We start from the raw sequence: 19,882 nt of genomic DNA, 5'->3' as shown, positions 1-19,882 counted from the left end.
AAATATCCCATCGCACGTTCACTTGAGAATTTAATGAGCGTTTGTTATTCTCTTTAAAAGGTTTAGATCTATTGGTCATTTGCATCTTTATCATGTTTCAAGCATGCATATCCATTTTTAAAACATTTTTAGAAGAAATCTCTTTGTTATAAAATTCAAAGCTATTAGGGGTTAACTAGTAGAATTTCCAAATTTTGAATAACAAAACTTTTGTGTTCATTTGTGCTGTGTGAATAAATTTTATTTACTAACATTTGTTATTGTTTTAAATTTTTTCCATACATAAACTCTAAAATTTTCATTTTGTTGTGATCTATTTTCCTTTTTTGTATACAGGACGAAGGAAGATCGAAAACTCAAAGTTTTTTTTTAAGAAATAAGTATACATAAAAAATGGAAATGCACAATGCAAAAATGTAGAGAGAGATAATTCCAAAGAGAATCTGTAATTTTTAGGGATTGTAAAATCTTTTAAGTTTTTATATATTAGGTGTTGCAATCGTCGGGGACAAGGGGGAGGCGGGGGATTTTTAACTGAGTGTTGACTCCCAATCCATAAGTCATTTCTTACAAAAATATAGCCCGTTGCACATGCTAAATCACTTTAGAATCGTCTATGATAGTTAGGTCAGTTTTTGTAATTGGGCAAAATAATGGCTTGTTTGACTCGGGTAAATATCCCAATTGTACGTTCACATGAGAATTTAATGAGTATTTGTTATTCTCTTTAAATGGTTTGTATCCATAGGTCATTTGAATCTTTAACATTTTTCAAACATGCATATCCATTTTTAAAACATGTGTCGAAGAAATCTCTTTCTTATAAAATTCCAAGCTATTAGGGTTGAACTAGTGGAATTTCTCACACTTGGATAACAAAACATTTTTGTTCATTTTTGGTGTGTGAATAAATTTTCTTTACTTACATTTGATGTTGTTATAAATTTTTTCCATACATAAACTCTAAACTTTTCATTTTGTTGTGATCTATTTGCCTTTTTTGTTTACGGGAAGAAGGGAAAGCGAAAACTCAAAGTTTTGATTTAAGAAAAAAGTATACATCTAAAATGGAAATGCACATTAAAAATTTTAGAGAGAGATAATTCCAAAGAGTGTCTGCAATTTTTAGGGATTGTAAACTCTTTTTAGTTTATATATGTTAGGTTTTGCAATCATCGGGGAAAAGGGGGAGGCAAGGGATTTTTAACTGAGTGTTGACTCCCAATCCAAAAGTAATTTCTTAAAAAAATTAGCCTTTACGCATGATTAATCACTTTAAAATCATATATGATTGTCAGGTATGCTTTTTGTAAATGGAAAAAATAATGGTTTGTTTGACTCAGGTAAATATCCCACCGCACGTTCACTTGAGAATTTAATGAGCATTTGTTATTCTCTTTAAAAGGTTTGTATCCATCGGTCATTTGCGTCTTTAACATGTTTCAAGCATGCATATCCATTTTTAAAACATGTGTAGAAGAAATCTCTTTCTTCTAAAATTCCAAGCAATTAGGGTTGAACTAGTCGAATTTCCCAAACTTAGATAACAAAACTTTTTTGTTCATTTGTGTTGTGTGAATAAATTTTCTTTACATACATTTTTTTATCATTTTAATGTTTGTCCATACATAAACTACTAAATTTTCATTTTTTTATTATCTATTTGCATTTTTTGTTTACAGGATGAAGGGAGAGCGAAAACTCAAAATTTTGATTGAAGAAAAAAATATACATCTAAAATGGAAATGCACAATGCACAAATGTATCTTTCTTCCTTTTGTTGTGATCTATTTGCTTTTTGTCTCTTTTTTTGTTTACGAGGTAAAGGGAAAGTGAAAACTCAAGTTTTGTTTTAAGAAAAAAGTATACATCTAAAATGGAAATGCACAATGTACAAATGTAGAGAGAGATAATTCTAAAAAGTGTCTATAATTTTTAGGGATTGTAAACTCCTTTTAGTTTTTATATATCATGTTTGCAATCATCGGGAAAAGGGGAGGCGGGGGATGTTTAACTGAGTGTTCACTCATATTCCTTAAGTCACTCCTTACAAAAATATAGTCCGTTACGCATGGTAAATCACTTTACAATCATCTATGATCGTTAGGTCAGCTTTTTGTAAATGGGCAAAATAATGGTTTGTTTGACTTGGGTAAATATCCTACCGCACGTTCACTTGAGAATTTAATGTTATTCTCTTTAAAAGGTTTGGATCCATTGGTCATTTAAATCTTTAACATGTTTCAAGCACGCATATTCATTCTTTAAAACATGTGTTGAAAAATCTCTTTCTTATAAAATTCCGAGCTATTAGGGTTGAACTAGTAGAATTTCCCAAACTTGGATAACAAAACTTTTGTGTTCATTTGTGATATGTAAATGAATATTCTTTACTTATATTTGTTGATTGCTTTAAATTCTTTCCATACATAAATTCTAAAATTTTCATTTTGTTGTGATCTATTTGCCTTTTATCTCTTTTTTTTGTTTGCGAGATGAAGAGAAAGTGAAAACTCAAGTTTTGATTTAAGAAAAAAGTATACATCTAAAATGGAAATGCACAATGCACAAATGTAAAGAGAGATAATTCCAAAAAATGCTTGTAATTTTTAGGGATTGTAAACTCTTTTTAGTTTCTATATATCAGGTTCAGCAATCGTCGGGTAAAGGGAGAGGTGGCATATTTTACTTACATTTGTTATTTTTAAAAAAAATTTCCATACGTAAACTCTAAAATTTTCATTTTGTTGAGATCTGTTTGCCTTTTTTGTTTTCTGGATGAAGGGAGAGCGAAAACTCAAAGTTTCGATTTAAGAAAAAAAAATACATCTAAAATGGAAATGCCCAATGAAAAATGTAGAGAGAGATAATTCCACAGAGTGTATGTAATTTTTAGTGATTGTAAACTCTTTTTAGTTTTTATGTATTAGGTTTTTCAATCTTCAGGGAAAAGAGGGAGGCGGGGGATTTTTATATGAGTGTTGACTCCCAATCCATAGGTCATTTCTTACAAAAATATAGCCTGTTACGTATGATAAATCACTTTACAATCATCTATGATTATTAGGTCAGCTTTTTGTAATTGAGAAAAATAATGGGTAGTTTCACTTGGGTAAATATCCCATCGCACGTTCACTTGAGAATTTAATGAGCGTTTGTTATTCTCTTTAAAAGGTTTGGATCCGTAGGTCATTTGCACCTTTAATATGTTTCAAGCATGCATATCCATTTTCAAAACATGTGTAGAAAAATCTCTTTCTTATAAAATTCCAATCTAATAGGGTTGAACTAGTGGAATTTCCCAAACTTGGATAAAGAAACTTTTGTGTTCATTTGTGGCGTGTGAATAAAATATCTTTTCTTACATTTGTTATTGTTTTAAATTTCTTCCATACATAAACTCTTAAATTTTTATTTTGTTGCGATCTATTTCCCTTTTTTTTTACAGGATGAAGGGTGAGCAAAAACTCAACGTTTTTATTTCAGAAAAAAGTATACATCTAAAATGGAAATGCACAATGCACAATTGTCGAGAGAGATAATTCCAAAGAGTGTGTGTAATTTTTAGGGATTGTAAATTCTTTTTAGTTTTTATATATTATGTTTTGCAAAGTCGGGGAAAAAGGGTAAGCAGGGGATTTTTAACTGAGTGTTGACACCCTTTCCATGACTCATTTCTTACCCTAAAACATGTGTAGTAGAAATCTCCTTCTTATAAAATTCCAAGCAATTAGGGTTGAAGTAGTGGAATTTCCAACATTTGGATAACAAAACCTTTGTGTGCATTTGTGGTGTGTGAATAAATTTTCTTCACTTACATTTGTTATTGTTTTAAATTTTTTTCCATAAGTAAACTCTAAAATTTTCATTTTGTTGTGATCTGTTTACCTTTTTTGTTTACGAGAGGAAGGGAGAGGGAAAACTCAAAGTTTTGATTAAAGAAAAAAGTAAACATCTAAAATGGAAATGCACAATGAAAATATGTAGAGAAAGAGATAATTCCAAAGAGTGTCTGTAATTTTTAGGGATTGTAAACTCTTTTTAGTTTTTATAAATTAGGTTTTGTATTCGTCGAGGAAAAGGTGTAGGCGGGGGATTTTTAACTGAGTGTGTACTCCAATCCATAAATCATTTCTTACAAAAATATAGCCGGTTACGCATGATAAATCACTTTACAATCATCTATGATTGTTAGGTAATCTTTTTGTAAATGGGCAAAATAAAGGCTTATTTGACTCGGGTAAATATCCCACCGCACGTTCACTTGAGAATTTAATGAGCGTTTGTTATTCTCTTTAAAAGGTTTGGATCCATAGGTCATTTTCATCTTTGACATGTTTCATGCATTCATATCCATTTTTAAAACATGTGTAGAATATACTCTTTCTTATAAAATTCCAAACCATTATGGTTCAACTAGTGGAATTTCCCAAACTTTGATAAAAAAAACTTTTGTGTTCATTTGTGATGTGTGAGTAAATTTTCTTTACTTACATTTTTTATTGTTTTAAATTTTTTCCATACATAAACTCTAATATTTTCATTTTGTTGTGATGTATTTGCCTTTTTTGTTGAGGGGATGAAGGGAGAGCAAAAACTCAATGTTTTGATTTAAGAAAAATGTATACATCTAAAATTCAAAATGCACAATGCCAAAATGTAGAGGGAAATAATTCCAAAGTGTGTCTATAATTTTAAGGGATTGTAAAAAACTCTTTTAGTTTTTATATATTAGGTTTTGCAATTGTTGGGGAAAAGGGGGAGGCGGGGGATTTGTAATTGAGTGTTGACTCGCAAACCATAAGTCATTTCTTACAAAAATATATCCTGTTATGCATGATAAATCAGTTTACAATCATCTATGATTGTTAGGTCAGCATTTTGTAAATGGGCAAAATAACGACTTCTTTGACTCGGGTAAATATCCCACAGCACGTTCACGTGAGAATTTAATGAGTTTTTGTTATTCTCTTTAAAAGGTTTGGATCCATAGGTCATTTGCATTATTAAAAATTTTCAACCATGCATATCCATTTTTAAAACATGTGTAGAAAAAATCTTTTTCTTATAAAATTTACAGCGATTAGGGTTGAACTAGTGGAATTTCCCAAACTTGGATAAAAAAACTTTTGTGTTCAATTGTGGTGTGAGATTAATTTTTCTTTACTTACATTTGTTATTGTTTTAAATTTCTTTCCATACATAAACTCTAAAATTTTCATTTTGTTGTATTTTTTTGCCTTTTTTGTGTATGGGATGAAAGGAGAGCTAAAACTAAAAATATTTATTTAAGAAAAAAGTATACATCTAAAATGGAAATTCACAATGCACAAATGTAGAGAGAGATAATTCAAAAGAGGGTCTATAATTTTTAGGGATTGTAAACTCTTTTTAGTTTTTATATATCAGGTTTTACAATCGTCGGGGAAAAGGGGGAGGGGGGGAATTTTAACTGTGTGTTGACTCCCAATCCATAAATCATTTCTTAAAAAAATATAGCCCCTTACGAATGATAATCACATTACAATCATCTACGATTGTTAGGTCTGCTTTTTGTAAATAGTTAAAATAATGGCTTGTTTGACTCGGGTAAATATCCCACCGCGCGTTCACTTGAGAATTTAATGAGTATTTATTATTCAATTTAAATGGTTTGGATCCATAGGTCATTTGAATTTTTAACAAGTTTCAAGCATGCATATCAATTTTTAACACATGTGTAGAAGAAATCTCTTTCTTATTAAATTCCAAGCTATTAGGGTTGAACTAGAGGAATTTCCCAAACTTGGGGAACAAAAATTTTGTGTTCATTTGTGGTGTGTGTGAAAAAATTTATTTACTTACATTTTTTATTATTTTAAATTTTTTCCATACGTAAACTCTAAAATTTTCATTTAGTTGTGATCTGTTTGCCTTTTTTTTTTTTTACAGGATGAAGGGAGAGCAAAAACACAACGTTTGATTTAAGAAAAAAGTATACGTCTAAATGGGAATGCAGAGTGAAAAAATGTAGAGAGAGATAATTCCAAAGAGTGTCTGTAATTTTTAGGGATAGTAAAGTCTTTTTAGTTTTTATATATTAGGTTTTGCAAATGTCGGAGAAAAAGAGGATGCGGGGGATTTTTAACTGAGTGTTGACTTCCAATCCATAAGTCAATTATTATAATAATATAGCCCGTTACGCTTGATAAATCAATTTACAATAATTTATGATTGTTAGGTCAGCTTTTTGTAAATAGGCAAAATAATGGCTTGTTTGACTCGGGTAAATATCCCACGCCACGTTCACTTGATAATTTAATGAACATTTGTTATTCTAGTTAAAAGGTTTGGATCCATAGGTAATTTGCATCTTTAATGTGTTTCAAGCATTAATATCCATTTTTAAAACATGTTTAGAAGAAATGTTTTTCTTGTAAAATTCCAAGCTATTAGGGTTGAACTAGTGGAATTTCCCAAACTTGGATAACAAAATTTTGTGTTCATTTGTGGTGTGTGAATAAATTTTTTTTACTTACATTTGTTATTGTTTTAAAATTTTTCCACAATTAAACTCTAAAATTTTCATTTTGTTATGATCTATTTGAGTTTTTTGTTTACGAGATGAAGGGAGAAAGAAAACTCAAAGTTTTGATTTAAGAAAAAAGTATACATCTAAAATGGAAATACACAATACACAAATATTGAGAGAGATAATTCAAAAGAGTGTATGTAATTTTTAGGGATAGAAAAGCTCTTTTTATTTTTTAAATATTAGCCTTTGCAATTGTCGGGGTACAAGGGTAGCCGGGGGATTTTTAACTGAGTGTTGAAACCTTATCCATAACTCATTTCTTAAAAAAATATAGTCCGTTATGCATGATAAATCACTTTAAAATCATCTATGATTGTTAGATCAACTTTTTGTAAATGGACAAAAAAATGGCTTGTTTGACTCGGGTAAATATCTCACTGCACATTCACTTGAGAATTTAATGAGCATTTGTTACTCTCTTTAAGAGGTTTGGGACCATAGGTCATTTGAAACTTTAACATATTTCAAGCATGCATATCCATTTTTAAAAAAAGTGTAAAAGAAATCTCTTTCTTATAAAATTCCAAGCTATTAGGGTTGAACTGGTGGAATTTCAAAAACTATGATAACAAAACCATTTTGTCCATTTGTGGTGTGTGAATAAATTTTATTTACTTATGTTTGGTATTTTTTTATATTTTTTCCGTACGTCAACTCTAAAATTTTCATTTTGTTGTGATCTGTTTGTTTTAATTTTTTTCCGTACGTAATCTCTAAATTTTTTATTTTGTTGTGATCTGTTTACGTTTTTTGTTTATGGGATGAAGGGAGAGCAAAAACTCTAAGTTTTTATTTAAGAAAAAAGTATACATCTAAAATGGAAAAGTTTAGAGAGGGATAATTCCAAAGAGTATCTGTAATTTTTAGGGATTGTAAACTCTTTTTAGTTTTTATAAATTAGGTTTTGATATCGACGAGGAAAAGGGGAAGGCGGGGGATTTTTAACTGAGTGTTTACTCCAATCCATCACTCATTTCTTACAAAAATATAGCCCGTTACACATGATAAATCACTTTACAATCTTCTATGAATTTTAGGTCATCATTTATAAATGGGAAAAATAAGGGCTTCTTTGACTCGGGTAAATATCCCACAGCACGTTCACTAGAGAATTTAACGAGCATTTGTTATTCTCTTTAAAAGGTTTGGATCCGTAGGTCATTTGCATCTTTAACATGTTTCAAGCATTCATATCAATTTTAAAAAAATGCGTAGAAGAAATCTCTTTCTTATAAAATTTCAAGTTATTAGGGTTCAACTAGTGGAATTTCCTAAACTTGGATAACAAAAATTTTGTAATCATTTGTGGTGTGTGAATAATTTTTTTTTACTTAAATTTGTTATTCTTTTAAATTTTTTCCGTACATAAACTCTAAGATTTTCATTTTGTTGTGAACTATTTTCCTTTTTTTTTTACTAGATGAAGGGAGAGCGAAATCTCAAACTTTTGATTTAAGAAAAAAGTATACATTCTAAATGGAAATGCACAATGCTCAAATGTTGAATGAGATAATTCCAAAGAGTGTCTATATTTTTTAGGGATTTTAAACTCTTTTTAGTTTTTATATATTAGGTTTTACAATCGTCGGGAAAAAGGGGGTAGCGGGGGATTTTTAACTGAGTGTTGACTCCCAATCCATAAGTAATTTCTTACAAAAATATAGCCCGTTACGCATGATAAATCACTTTACAATCATCTACGATTGTTAGGTCAGCTTTTTGTAAATAAACAAAATAATGGCTTGTTTGACTTGGGTAAATATCCAACCGCATGTTCACTTTAGAATTTAATGAGCGTTTATTATTCTCTTTAAAAGGTTTGGATCCATAGGTCATTTACATCTTTAAAAAGTTTCAAGCATATACATCAATTTTTAAAACATGTGTAGAAGAAATCTCTTTCTTATAAAATTCCAATCTCTTAGGGTTGAACTAGTGGAATTTCCCAAACTTGGGGAACAAAACTTTTGTGTTCCCTTGTGGTGTGTGAATAAATTTTATTTACTTACATTTGTTATTGTTTTAATTTTTTCAATACGATAACTCTAAAATTTTCTTTTTGTTGTGATCTGTTTGCCTTTTTTGTTTACGGGATGAAGGGAGAGCGAAAACACAAAGTTTGATTTATGAAAAAAGTATACATCTAAAATGGAAATGCACAATGCACAATGCACAAATGTAGAGAGAGATAATTCCAAAGAGTGTCTATAATTTTTAGGGATTGTAAACTCTTTTCAGTTTTTATATATTAGGTTTTACAATCGTCGGGGAAAAGGAGGATGCGGGGGATTTTTAACAGAGTGTTGACATCCTATCCATAACTCATTTCTTACAAAAATATAGCTCGTTACGCATGATAAATTACTTTACAATTATCTATGATTGTTTGGTCAGCTTTTTGTAAATGGGTAAAATAATGCTTGTTTGACTCGAGTAAATATCCCACCGCATGTTCACTTGAGAATTTAATGAGCGTTTGTTATTCTCTTTAAAAGGTTTGGATCCATAGGTCATTTTCATATTTAACATGTTTCAAGCATGCATATCCATTTTTAAAACATGTGTAGAAGAAATCTCTTTCTTAGAAAATTCCAAGCTATTAGGGTTGAACTAGTGGAATTTCCAAAACTTGGATAACAAAACTTTGTGTGCATTTGTGGTGTGTGAATAAATTTTATATACTTACAATTTTTATTGTTTTAAATTTTTTCCATACGTAAACTCTAAAATTTTCATTTTGTTGTGATCTGTTTGCCTTATTTTTTTACGGGATGAAGGGTGAGTGAAAACACAAAGTTTGATTTAAGAAAAAAGTAAACATCTAAAAAGGAAATGCTGAGTGAAACAAGGTAGAGAAAGATAATTCCAAAGAGTGTCTGTAATTTTTAGGGATTGTAAACTCTTTTTACTTTTTATATATTAGGTTTTGCAAACGTCAGAGAAAAAGAGGAGGCGGGGGATTTTTAACTGAGTGTGACTCCCATTCCATAAGTCATTTCTTGCAATAATATAGCACGTTATGCATGATAAATAAATTTACAATCATCTATGATTGTTAGGTCAGCTTTTTGTTAATGGGCAAAATAATGGCTTGTGTGACTCGAGTAAATATCCCACGCCATGTTCACTTGATAATTTAATGAGCATTTTTTATTCTCTTTAAAAGGTTTGGATCCATAGGTCATTTGCATCTTGAGCATGTTTCAAGCATTCATATCCATTTTTAAAACATGTGTAGAGAAATCCTTTTCCGATAAAATTCCAAGCTATTTGGGTTGAACTAGTGGAATTTCCCAAACTTGGATAACAAAAATTTTGTGTTCATTTGCCGTGTGTGAATAAATTTTCTTTACTTACATTTGTTATTGTTTTAAATTTTTTCGACAAATAAACTCTAAAATTTTCATTTTGTTACGATCTATTTGACTTTTTTGTTTACGGGATGAAGGGAGATGGAAAGCTCAAAGTTTTGATTTAATAAAAAAGTACACATCTAAAATGGAAATTCACAATAGACAAATCTTGAGAGAGATAATTCAAAAGATTGTCTGTAATTTTTACAGATAGTAAAACTCTTTTTAGTTTTTATATATTAGGTTTTGCAATCATCGGGGAAACGGGGGAGGCGGGAAATTTTTAACTGAGTGTTGACACCATATCCATTACTCATTTCTTATAATAATATAGCCCGTTATGCATGATAAATCACTTTACAATCATTTATGATTGTTAGGTCAACTTTTTGTAAATGGACAAATTAATGGCTTGATTGACTCAGGTAAATATCCCATCGCGCGTTCACTTGAGAATTTAATGAGCTTTTGTTATTTTCTTTAGGAGGTTTGGATCCATAGGTCCATTTCATCTTTAACATATTTCAAGTATGCATATCCATTTCTAAAACATGTGTAGAAGAAATCTCTTTCTTATAAAATTCTAAGCTATTAGGGTTGAACTAGTGGAATTTCCAACACTTGGATAACAAAACCTTTATGTGCATTTGTGGTGTGTGAATAAATTTTCTTTACTTATATTTGTTATTTTTTTTTATTTTTTCCATACATAAACTCTAAAATTTTCATTTTGTTGTGATGTGGTTATGTTTTTTGTTTATGGGATGAAGGGAGAGCGAAAACTCAAAGTTTTGGTTTAAGAAAAAAGTTTACATCTAAAATGGAAATGCACAATGAAAAAATGTAGAGAGTGATAATTCCAAATAGTATATGTAATTTTTAGGGATTGTAAACTCTTTTTAGTTTTTATAAATTAGGTTTTGCAATCGTTGAGGTAAAGGGGGAGGCGGGCGATTTTTAACTGAGTGTTTACTCCAATCCATAACTCATTTCTTACAAAATATAGCCCGTTACGCATGTTAAATCACTTTACAATCATCTATGAATTTTAGGTCATCTTTTGTAAATGGAAAAAATAAGGGCTTATTTGACTCGGGTAAATATCCCACACCACGTTCACTTGAGAATTTAATGAGCGTTTGTTATTCGCTTTAAAAGGTTTGGATTCGTAGGTCATTTGCATCTTTAACATGTTTCAAGCAATCATATCCATTTTTAATACATGCGTATAAGAAATCTCTTTCTTATAAAATTCCAAGTTGTTAGGGTTGAACTAGTGGAATTTCCCAAACTTGGATAACAAAACTTTTGAAATCATTTATAATGTGTGAATAAATTTTCTTCACTTACATATGTTATAGTTTTAAATTTTTTCCATACAAAAAATCTATATTTTCATTTTGTAGTGATCTATTTTCCATTTTTTTTTACTGGATGAAAGGAGAGCTAAAACTTAAAATTTTTATTTAAGAAAAAAGTATACATCTACAATGGAAATGCACAATGCACAAACATAAAGAGAGATAATTCCAAAGAGTGTCTGTAATTTTTTGGGATTGTAAACTCTTTTTAGTTTTTATATATTAGGTTTTGCAATCGTCGGGGAAAAGGGGGAGGCGGGTGATTTTTAACAGAGTGTTGATTCCCAATCCATAAGTCATTTCTTACAAAAATATAGCCCGTTACGCATGATAAATCACTTTACAATCGTCTACGATTGTTTGGTCAAGTTTTAGTAAATAAGCAAAATAATGGCTTGTTTGACTCGGATAAATATCCCACCGCACGTTCACTTGAGAATTTAATGAGATTTTATTATTCTCATTAAAACGTTAGGATCCATAGGTCATTTGCTTCTTTGACATGTTTCAAGCATGCATATCCATTTTTAAAACATGTGTAGAAGAAATCTCTTTCATATAAAATTCCAAGTTATTAGGGTTGAACTAGTAGAATTTCCAAAACATGGATAACAAAACTTTTGTAATCATTTGTGGTGTGTGAATAAATTTTTTTAACTTACATTTGTTATCGTTATAAATTTTTTCCATACATAAATTCTAAAATTTTCATTTTGTTGTGATCTATTTTCCTTTTTTTTATGGGATGAAGGGAGAGCGAAAACTCAAAGTTCTGATTTAAGAAAAAAGTATAAATCTAAAATGGAAATGCACAATGCAGAAATGTAGAGAGAGGTAATTCCAAAGAGTGTTTGTAATTTTAAGGGATTGTAAACTTTTTTTAGTTTTTACATATTATGTTTTGCATTTGTCGGGGAAAAGGGGGTGGCGGAGGATTTTTAACTGAGTGTTGACTCCCAATCCATAAGTCATTTCTTACAAAAATATAGCCCGTTATGCATGATAAATCACTTTACAATCATCTATGATTGTTAGGTCAACTTTTTGTAAATGGGCAAAAAAATGGCTTGTTTGACTCGGGTAAATATCCCACCGCACGTTCACTTGAGAATTTAATGAGTGTTTGTTATTCTCTTTAAATGGTTTGGATCCATAAGTCATTTACATCTTTAACATTTTTCAAGCATGCATATCCATTTTTAAAACATGTGTAGAAGAAATCTCTTTCATATAAAATTCCAAGCTATTATGGTTGAACTAGTGAAATTTCCAAAAATTGGATAATAAAACTTTTTTGTTTATTTGTTGTATGTGAATAAATTTTCTTTACTAACATTTGTTATTCGTTTAAATTTTTTCCATAAATAAATTCTTAAATTTTTATTTTGTCGTGATATATTTGCCTTTTTTTACGGGATGAAGGGAGAGTGAAAACTCAAAGTTTTGATTTGAAGAAAAAATATAAATCTAAAATGGAAATGCACAATGAAAAAATGTAGAGAGAGATTATTCCAAAGAGTGTCTGTAATTTTTAGGGATTGTAAACTGTTTTTAGTTTTTATATATTCGGTTTTGCTATCGTTGGGGGAAAAGGGGGAGGCGAGGTATTTTAAGTTGAGTGTTGACTCCCAATCCATAAGTCATTTCTTGCAAAAATATAGCCCATTATGCATGATAAATCCCTTTAGAATCACCTATGATTGTTAGGTCAGCTTTTTGTAAATAGCAAAATAATGGCTTGTTTGACTTGGGAAAATATCCCACCACATGTTCACTTGAGAATTTAATGTGAGTTTTTTATTCTCATTTAAAAGGTTTGGATCCATAGGTTATTTTCACCTTTAACATGTTTCAAGCATGCGTATCCACTTTTAAAACATGTGAAGAAGAAACATGTTTCTTATAAAATTCCAAGCTATTAGGGTTGTACAAGTGGAATTTCCCCGACTTGGATAACAAAACTTTTGTGTTCATTTTTGGTGTGTGAATAAATTTTCTTTACTTACATTTGTTATTTCTTTAAATTTTTTCCACACATAAACTTTAAATTTTTAATTTTTTTGTGATCTATTTGCCATTTTTTTACGGGAAGAAGGGAGAGCAAAAATTCATAGTTTTTATTTAATAAAAAAATATACATCTAAAATGGAAATGCACATTGCACAAATGTAGAGAGAGATAATTCCAATGAGTGTCTGTAATTTTTAGGGATTTTAAACACTTTTTAGTTTTTATATACTAGGTTTTGTAATCGTCGGGGAAAAGGGGGAGGCGGGGGATTTTTAACTGAGTGTTGACTCCCAATCCATAAGTTATTTCTTACAAAAATATAGCCCGTTATGCATGATAAATCACTTTACAATCATCTATGATTGTTATGTCAGCTTTTTGTAAATGGGCAAAATAATGGCTTGTTTGACACGGGTAAATATCCTATCGCACGTTCACTTGAGAATTTAATAAACATTTTTTATTCTCTTTAAAAGGTTTGAATCCATAGGTCATTTGAATTTTTAACATTTTTCATGCATGCATATCCATTTTAAAACATTTTTAGCAGAAATCTCTTTCTTATAAAATACCAAGCTATAAGGGTTGAACTAGTCGAATTTTCCAAACTTGGATAAGAAAACTTTTGTGTTCATTTGTGGTGTGTGAATAAATTTTTTTTACTTTCATTTGTTATTGTTTTAAATTTTTTCCATACATAAACACTAAAATTTTAATTTTGTTGTGATCTTTTTTCCTTTTTTTTTATGGGATGAAGGGAGAGCGAAAACTCAAAGTTTTGATTTAAGAAAAAAGTATACATATAAAATAAAAATGCACAATGCACAAACGTAGAGAGAGATAATTCCCAAGAGTGTTTATAATATTTAGGGATTGTAAACTCTTTTTAGGTTTTATATATTAGGTTTTGCAATCGTCTGGGAAATTGGGGAAGCCGGGGATTTTTATCTGACTATTGATTCCCAATCCATTAGTCATTTCTTACAAAAATAAAGCTTGTTACGCATGATAAATAAGTTTGAAATCAACTATGATTGTTAGGTCAGCTTTTTTTAAATGGCAAAATAATGGCTTGTGTGTCTTGGGTAAATATCCCACCGCACGTTCACTTGAGAATTTAATGAGCATTTGTGTTTCTCTTTTAAAAGGTTTGAATCCGTAGGTCATTTGCATCTTTAACATGTTTCAAGCATGCATATCCATTTTTAAAACATGTGTAGAAGAAATCTCTTCCTTGTAAAATTTTAAGCTACTATGGTTGAACTAGTGGAATTTCTCAAACCTGCATAAAAAAACTTTTACGTTCATTTTTGGTGTGTGAAAAAATTTTCTTTACTTACATTTATTATTGTTTAAAAAATCTTTTCATACATAAACTCTCAAGTTTTCAATTGTTTGTGACCTATTTGCCTTTTTTGTTTACGGGAAGAAGGGAGAGCGAAAACTGAAAGTTTTGATTTAAGAAAAAAGTATACATCTAAAAATAAAATGCACAATGCACAATGCACAAATGTAGAAAGAGATAATTCTAAAGATTTTCTGTAATTTTTAGGATTGTAAGCTCTTTTTAGTTTTTATATATTAGGTTTTGCAGTCGCCAGGGAAAAGGGGGAGGCGGGGGATTTTTAACAGAATGTTGACTCCCAATCTATAAGTCATTTCTTACAAAAATATATCCCGTTGTGCATGATAAATCACTTTAAAATCATCTATGATTGTTACGTCAACTTTTTGTAAATGGGCAAATAAATGGCTTGTTTGACTCGAGTAAATATCTCACCGCACATTCACTTGAGAATTTATTGAGCGTTTGTTATTCTCTTTAAATGGTTTGGATCCATTAGTCATTTACATCTTTAACATTTTTCATGCATGCATATCCATTTTTAAAACATGTGTAGAAGAAATCTCTTTCATATAAAATTCCAAGCTATTAGGGTTGAACTAGTGGAATTTCCCAAACTTGGATAATAAAACTTTTTTGTTCATTTGTGGTATGTGAATAAATTTTCTTTACTAACATTTGCTATTGTTTTTAAGTTTTTTCCATAAATAAACTCTTAAATTTTTATTTTGTTGTGAAATATTTCCCCTTTTTTTACGAGATGAAGAGAGCGAAAACTCAAAGTTTTGATTTAAGAAAAAAATATACATCTAAAATGGAAATGCACAATGCGCAAATGTAGAGAGAGATAACTCCAAAGAGTGTCTGTAATTTTTAAGGATTGTATACTCTTTTTAGTTTTTATGTATTAGGTTTTGCAATCGTCGGGGGAAAAAGGGGAGGTGGGGGATTTTAAACTGAGTGTTGACTCCCAATCCATAAGTCATTTCTTAAAAAAATATAGTCCATTACGCATGATAAATCACTTTAGAATCACTTATGATTGTTAGGGCAACTTTTTGTAAATAGCAAAATAATGGCTTGTTTGACTCGAAAACATATCCCACCACAGATTCACTTGAGAATTTAATGTGAGTTTTTTATTCTCTTTTAAAATATTTGGATCCATAGGTCATTTGCATCTTTTACAAGTTTCAAGCATGCATATCCATTTTTAAAACATGTGAAGAAGAAACCTCGTTCTTATAAAATTCCAAGCTATTAAGGTTGAACTAGTGGAATTTCCCAAACTTGGATAACAAAACTTTTGTGTTCATTTTTTGTGTGTGAATAAATTTTTTTTACTTACATTTTTTTAAAAAAAAATTTCCACACATTAACTCTAATTTTTTAATTTTGTTGTGATCTATTTGCCATTTTTTTAACGGAAAGAAGGGAGAGCGAAAATTCAAATTTTTTATTTAAGAAAAAAGGATACATCTAAAATGGAAATTCACATTGCACAAATGTAGAGAAAGATAATTCCAAAGAGTGTCTGTAATTTTTAGGGATTGTAAACTCTTTTTAGTTTTTATATACTAGGTTTTGCAATCGTCGGGGAAAAGGGGGAGGCGGGGGATTTTTAACAGTGTGTTGACTCCCAATCCATAACTCATTTCTTACAAAAATATAGCCCGTTATGCATGATAAATTACTTTACAATCATCTATGATTGTTATGTCTTCTTTTTGTAAATGGGCAAAATAATGGCTTGTTTGACTTGGGTAAATATTAGTTGCACGTTCACTGGAGAATTTAAGGAACGTTTTTATTCTTTTTAAAAGGTTTGAATCCATAGGTCATTTGCATTTTTAACATTTTTCATGCATGCATATCCATTTTTAAAACATGTGTAGAAGTAGTCTCTTTCTTATAAAATTCCAAGCTAAACTAGTGGAATTTCCCAAACTTGGATAACAAAATTTTTTGTTCATTTGTGGTGTGTGATTAAATTTTCTTTACTAACATTTGTTATTGTTTTAAATTTTTTCCATACTTCAACTCTAAATTTTTTATTTTATTGTGATCTATTTGCCTTGTGTTTATGGGATGAAGGGAGAGCAAAAACTCAAAGTTCTAATTTAAGAAAAAAAGTATACATCTAATATGGAAATGCACAATACACAAATGTAGAGAGAGATAATTCCAAAGAGTGTCTGTGGTTTTTAGGGATTTTAAACTCTTTTTTAGTTTTTATATATTAGGTTTTGCAATCGTCGGGGAAAAGGGGGAGGTAGGGGATTTTTAACTGACTGTTGACTCCCAATTAGTAAGTCATTTCTTAATAAAATATAGCCCGTTATGCATGATAAATCATATTACAATCATCTATGATTGTTAGGTCATCTTTTTGTAAATGGGCAAAATAATGGGTTGTTTGACTTTGGTCAATAACCCATCACACATTCACTTTAGAATTTAATGATAGTTTTTTATTCTTTAAAAAGTTTGGATCCATAGGTCATTTGCATCTTGAGCATGTTTCAAGGATGCATATCCATTTTTAAAACTTGTGTAGAAGAAGTATCTTTGTTATATAATTCCAATCTATTAGAGTTGAACTAGTGGAATTTCCCAATCTTAGACAACAAAACTTTTGTGTTCATTTGTGGTATGTGAATAAAGTTTCTTTACTTAAATTTGTTATTGTTTGAAATTTTTTGCATACATAAACTCTAAAATTTTCATTTTGGAGTGATCTATTTGTCTTTTTTGTTTACGGGAAAAAGGCAGAGCAAAAACTCAAAGTTTTGATTTAAGAAAAAAAGTATACATCTTAAATGGAAATGCACAATGCACAAATGTAGACAGAGATAATTCCAAAGAGTGTCTGCAATATTGAGGGATTGTAAACTCTTTTTAGTTGTTATAAATTAGGTTTTGCATTCATCGGGGAAAAGGGAGAGGCGGGGGATTTTTAACTGAGTGTTTACTTGAAATCCATAAGTGATTTGTTACAATAATATAGCCCGTTATGCACGATAAATCACTTTCCAATCATCTATGAGTGTTAGGTCAAGTTTTTGTAAAAGGGCAAAATAATGGCTTTTTTGACTCGGGTAAATATACCACCCCACTCACTTGAGAATTTCATGAGTGTTTGTTATTCTCTTTAAATGGTTTGGATCCATAGGTCCTTTGCATCTTTAACATTTTTGAAGCATGAATATACATTTTAAAAACATGTGTAGAAGAAATCTCTTTCTTATAAAATTACAAGCTATTAAGGTTGAACTAGTGGAATTTCCCAAACTTGGATAATAAACTTTTTGTTCATTTGTGGTGTGTGAATAAATTTTCTTTGCAAACATTTGTTATTGTTTTAAATTTTTTCCATACATAAACTCTAAAATTTTCATTTTGTTGTGATCTATTTACCTTTTTATTTTACGGGAAGAAGGGAGAGGGAAAACTCAAAGTTTTGATTTAAGAAAAAAGTATACATAAACAATGGAAATGCACATTGCAGATATGTAGAGAGAGATAATTCCAAAGTGTGTCTGTAATTTTTAGGGATTTAAAACTCTTTTTAGTTTTTATATACAAGGTTTTGCAATCGTCAAGGAAATGGGGGGAGGCGGGGGATTTTTAAATGAGTGTTGACTCCCAATCCATAAATCATTTCTTAAAAAAATATTGCCCGTTACGTATGATAATTCACTTTACAATCATCTATGGTTGTTAGGTCAACTTTTTGTAAATGGCCAAAACGATGGCTTGTTTGACTCGGGTAAATATCCTACCGCACGTTCACTTGAGAATTTAATGAGCATTTGTTATTCTCTTTAAAAGATTTGGATCCATAGGTCATTTGCATCTTTAACATTTTTCAAGCATGCATATCCATTTTTAAAACATGTGTAGAAGAAATCTCTTTCTTATAAAATTTTGAGCTATTAGGGTTGAACTAGTGGAATTTCCCAAACTTGGATAACAATTTTTTTTTTCATTTGTGGTGTGTGAATAAATTTTCTTTACTAACATTTGTTATTGTTTTAAATTTTTTCCTTACATAAACTCTAAAACTTTCATTTTGTTGTGATTTATTTCCCTTTTTTGTCAACGGGATGAAGGGAGAGCGAAAACTCAAAATGCTTCTCCGTAACTTCGTAAATTCATTTATTCTGTAATTTTTCGAGCAGCAACGATCTTGCAGACTAGATGTACACCAACAGGATTCTGGCATGCAGGTTTGAGGCTTTTTGAAGATGCAGAACGCATTGTTGCTGAGTCTTCACAAAAGGAGCACCTGGGAGCATGCATTGCTAGGGCTCATGAACATTTAGATGAGGCAGAGAATGGACCCCGGGCCTCAGACTCCACACCAAATACTCTGCACAGAGATTCTATATTTCTATTTGAAGGACATTTAACAGTTGGACTTGAGCCCCGGCCACCTGCATGGCTCGTGGCATAGAATTTACTTACAACTCTTGCTACCACACAAGAGCAGGTTAGTGCTGCTGAGTCTTCTCAATCCCATGGGGAGAGTAATAGAAAAAAAAATTTTGATCCTGATGCTACTTCTGCAATGTTGGAAGAGTTGGTAAAAACTATGCAAGAAATCAGTGGTTTGCAAGACATTCATTCTGTCATTGAAGCTTCATTACAGGAAATTGGTGCTAGACCAAAGAAGCCACCTCCAACCACAAAAGAGATGGTTGCAAGGCTTCCAGTCATCACAGTCACACCTGAAATCTGGGTGAAGCTAGGGAGAGAGACAGAATGTGCACTTTGCATGGAGAACTTGGTTATAGATGACAAGATGCAGAGTTGCCTTGCAAGAATTTATTTCCAATGGCTGGATGAGAATAATTCGTGCCCGATCTGCAGGCATGAGCTACAAACAGAAAACCATGCATATGAGAGCTGGAAATAACGTGAAAATGAGGCTGAAGAAGAAAGGAAAGGAGCAAAAATGCACTCCGAGGTGGAGAATATATGTTGAATACTATTGGTGCTTCTACCACAATATAGTACTTGGATAAAAAAAAATTGTTAATTTTCAAAGGAAACTTTCTGCCAACTGGGGGAACTAGTGGAGGGTTTCAAATACCACAATATCTATGTCCGGGGTGTTACATTGCAGCACTTACACCACTTATGTCATCCTGTGGGTTGACGCGGATGCCACAAATGCTACTTGGGGAGATATGGCAACATTTTGGCACGCATCCCGATCTTCAAGCTTGAGGACAAG

The 19,882-nt window shown here is 30.7% G+C and overlaps 1 protein-coding gene across 1 annotated transcript in view; it reads left to right on the top strand.

Annotated features, from left to right (window-relative positions):
* The window catches only part of LOC137963139 (E3 ubiquitin-protein ligase AIP2-like), a 37,651-nt gene extending 18,090 nt beyond the window's left edge, over positions 1-19,561 (top strand). Inside the window, exons 2-3 of the mRNA XM_068810312.1 lie at positions 18,844-19,093; positions 19,136-19,561. Of these exons, the coding sequence (XP_068666413.1) occupies positions 18,844-19,093; positions 19,136-19,561 (676 nt within the window). The remainder of the gene's footprint in view (positions 1-18,843; positions 19,094-19,135) is intronic.
* The last annotated feature ends 321 nt before the right edge of the window (positions 19,562-19,882 follow it).

The sequence above is a fragment of the Aristolochia californica genome, unplaced genomic scaffold (assembly GCF_029961685.1).
Source record: "Aristolochia californica isolate CCGP_79_NKW_82.1479 unplaced genomic scaffold, dmAriCali1.0.hap1 SCAF_4, whole genome shotgun sequence".
In the NCBI taxonomy this organism is placed as follows: domain Eukaryota; kingdom Viridiplantae; phylum Streptophyta; class Magnoliopsida; order Piperales; family Aristolochiaceae; genus Aristolochia; species Aristolochia californica.
This window is presented reverse-complemented; position numbering and strand designations above follow the sequence as displayed.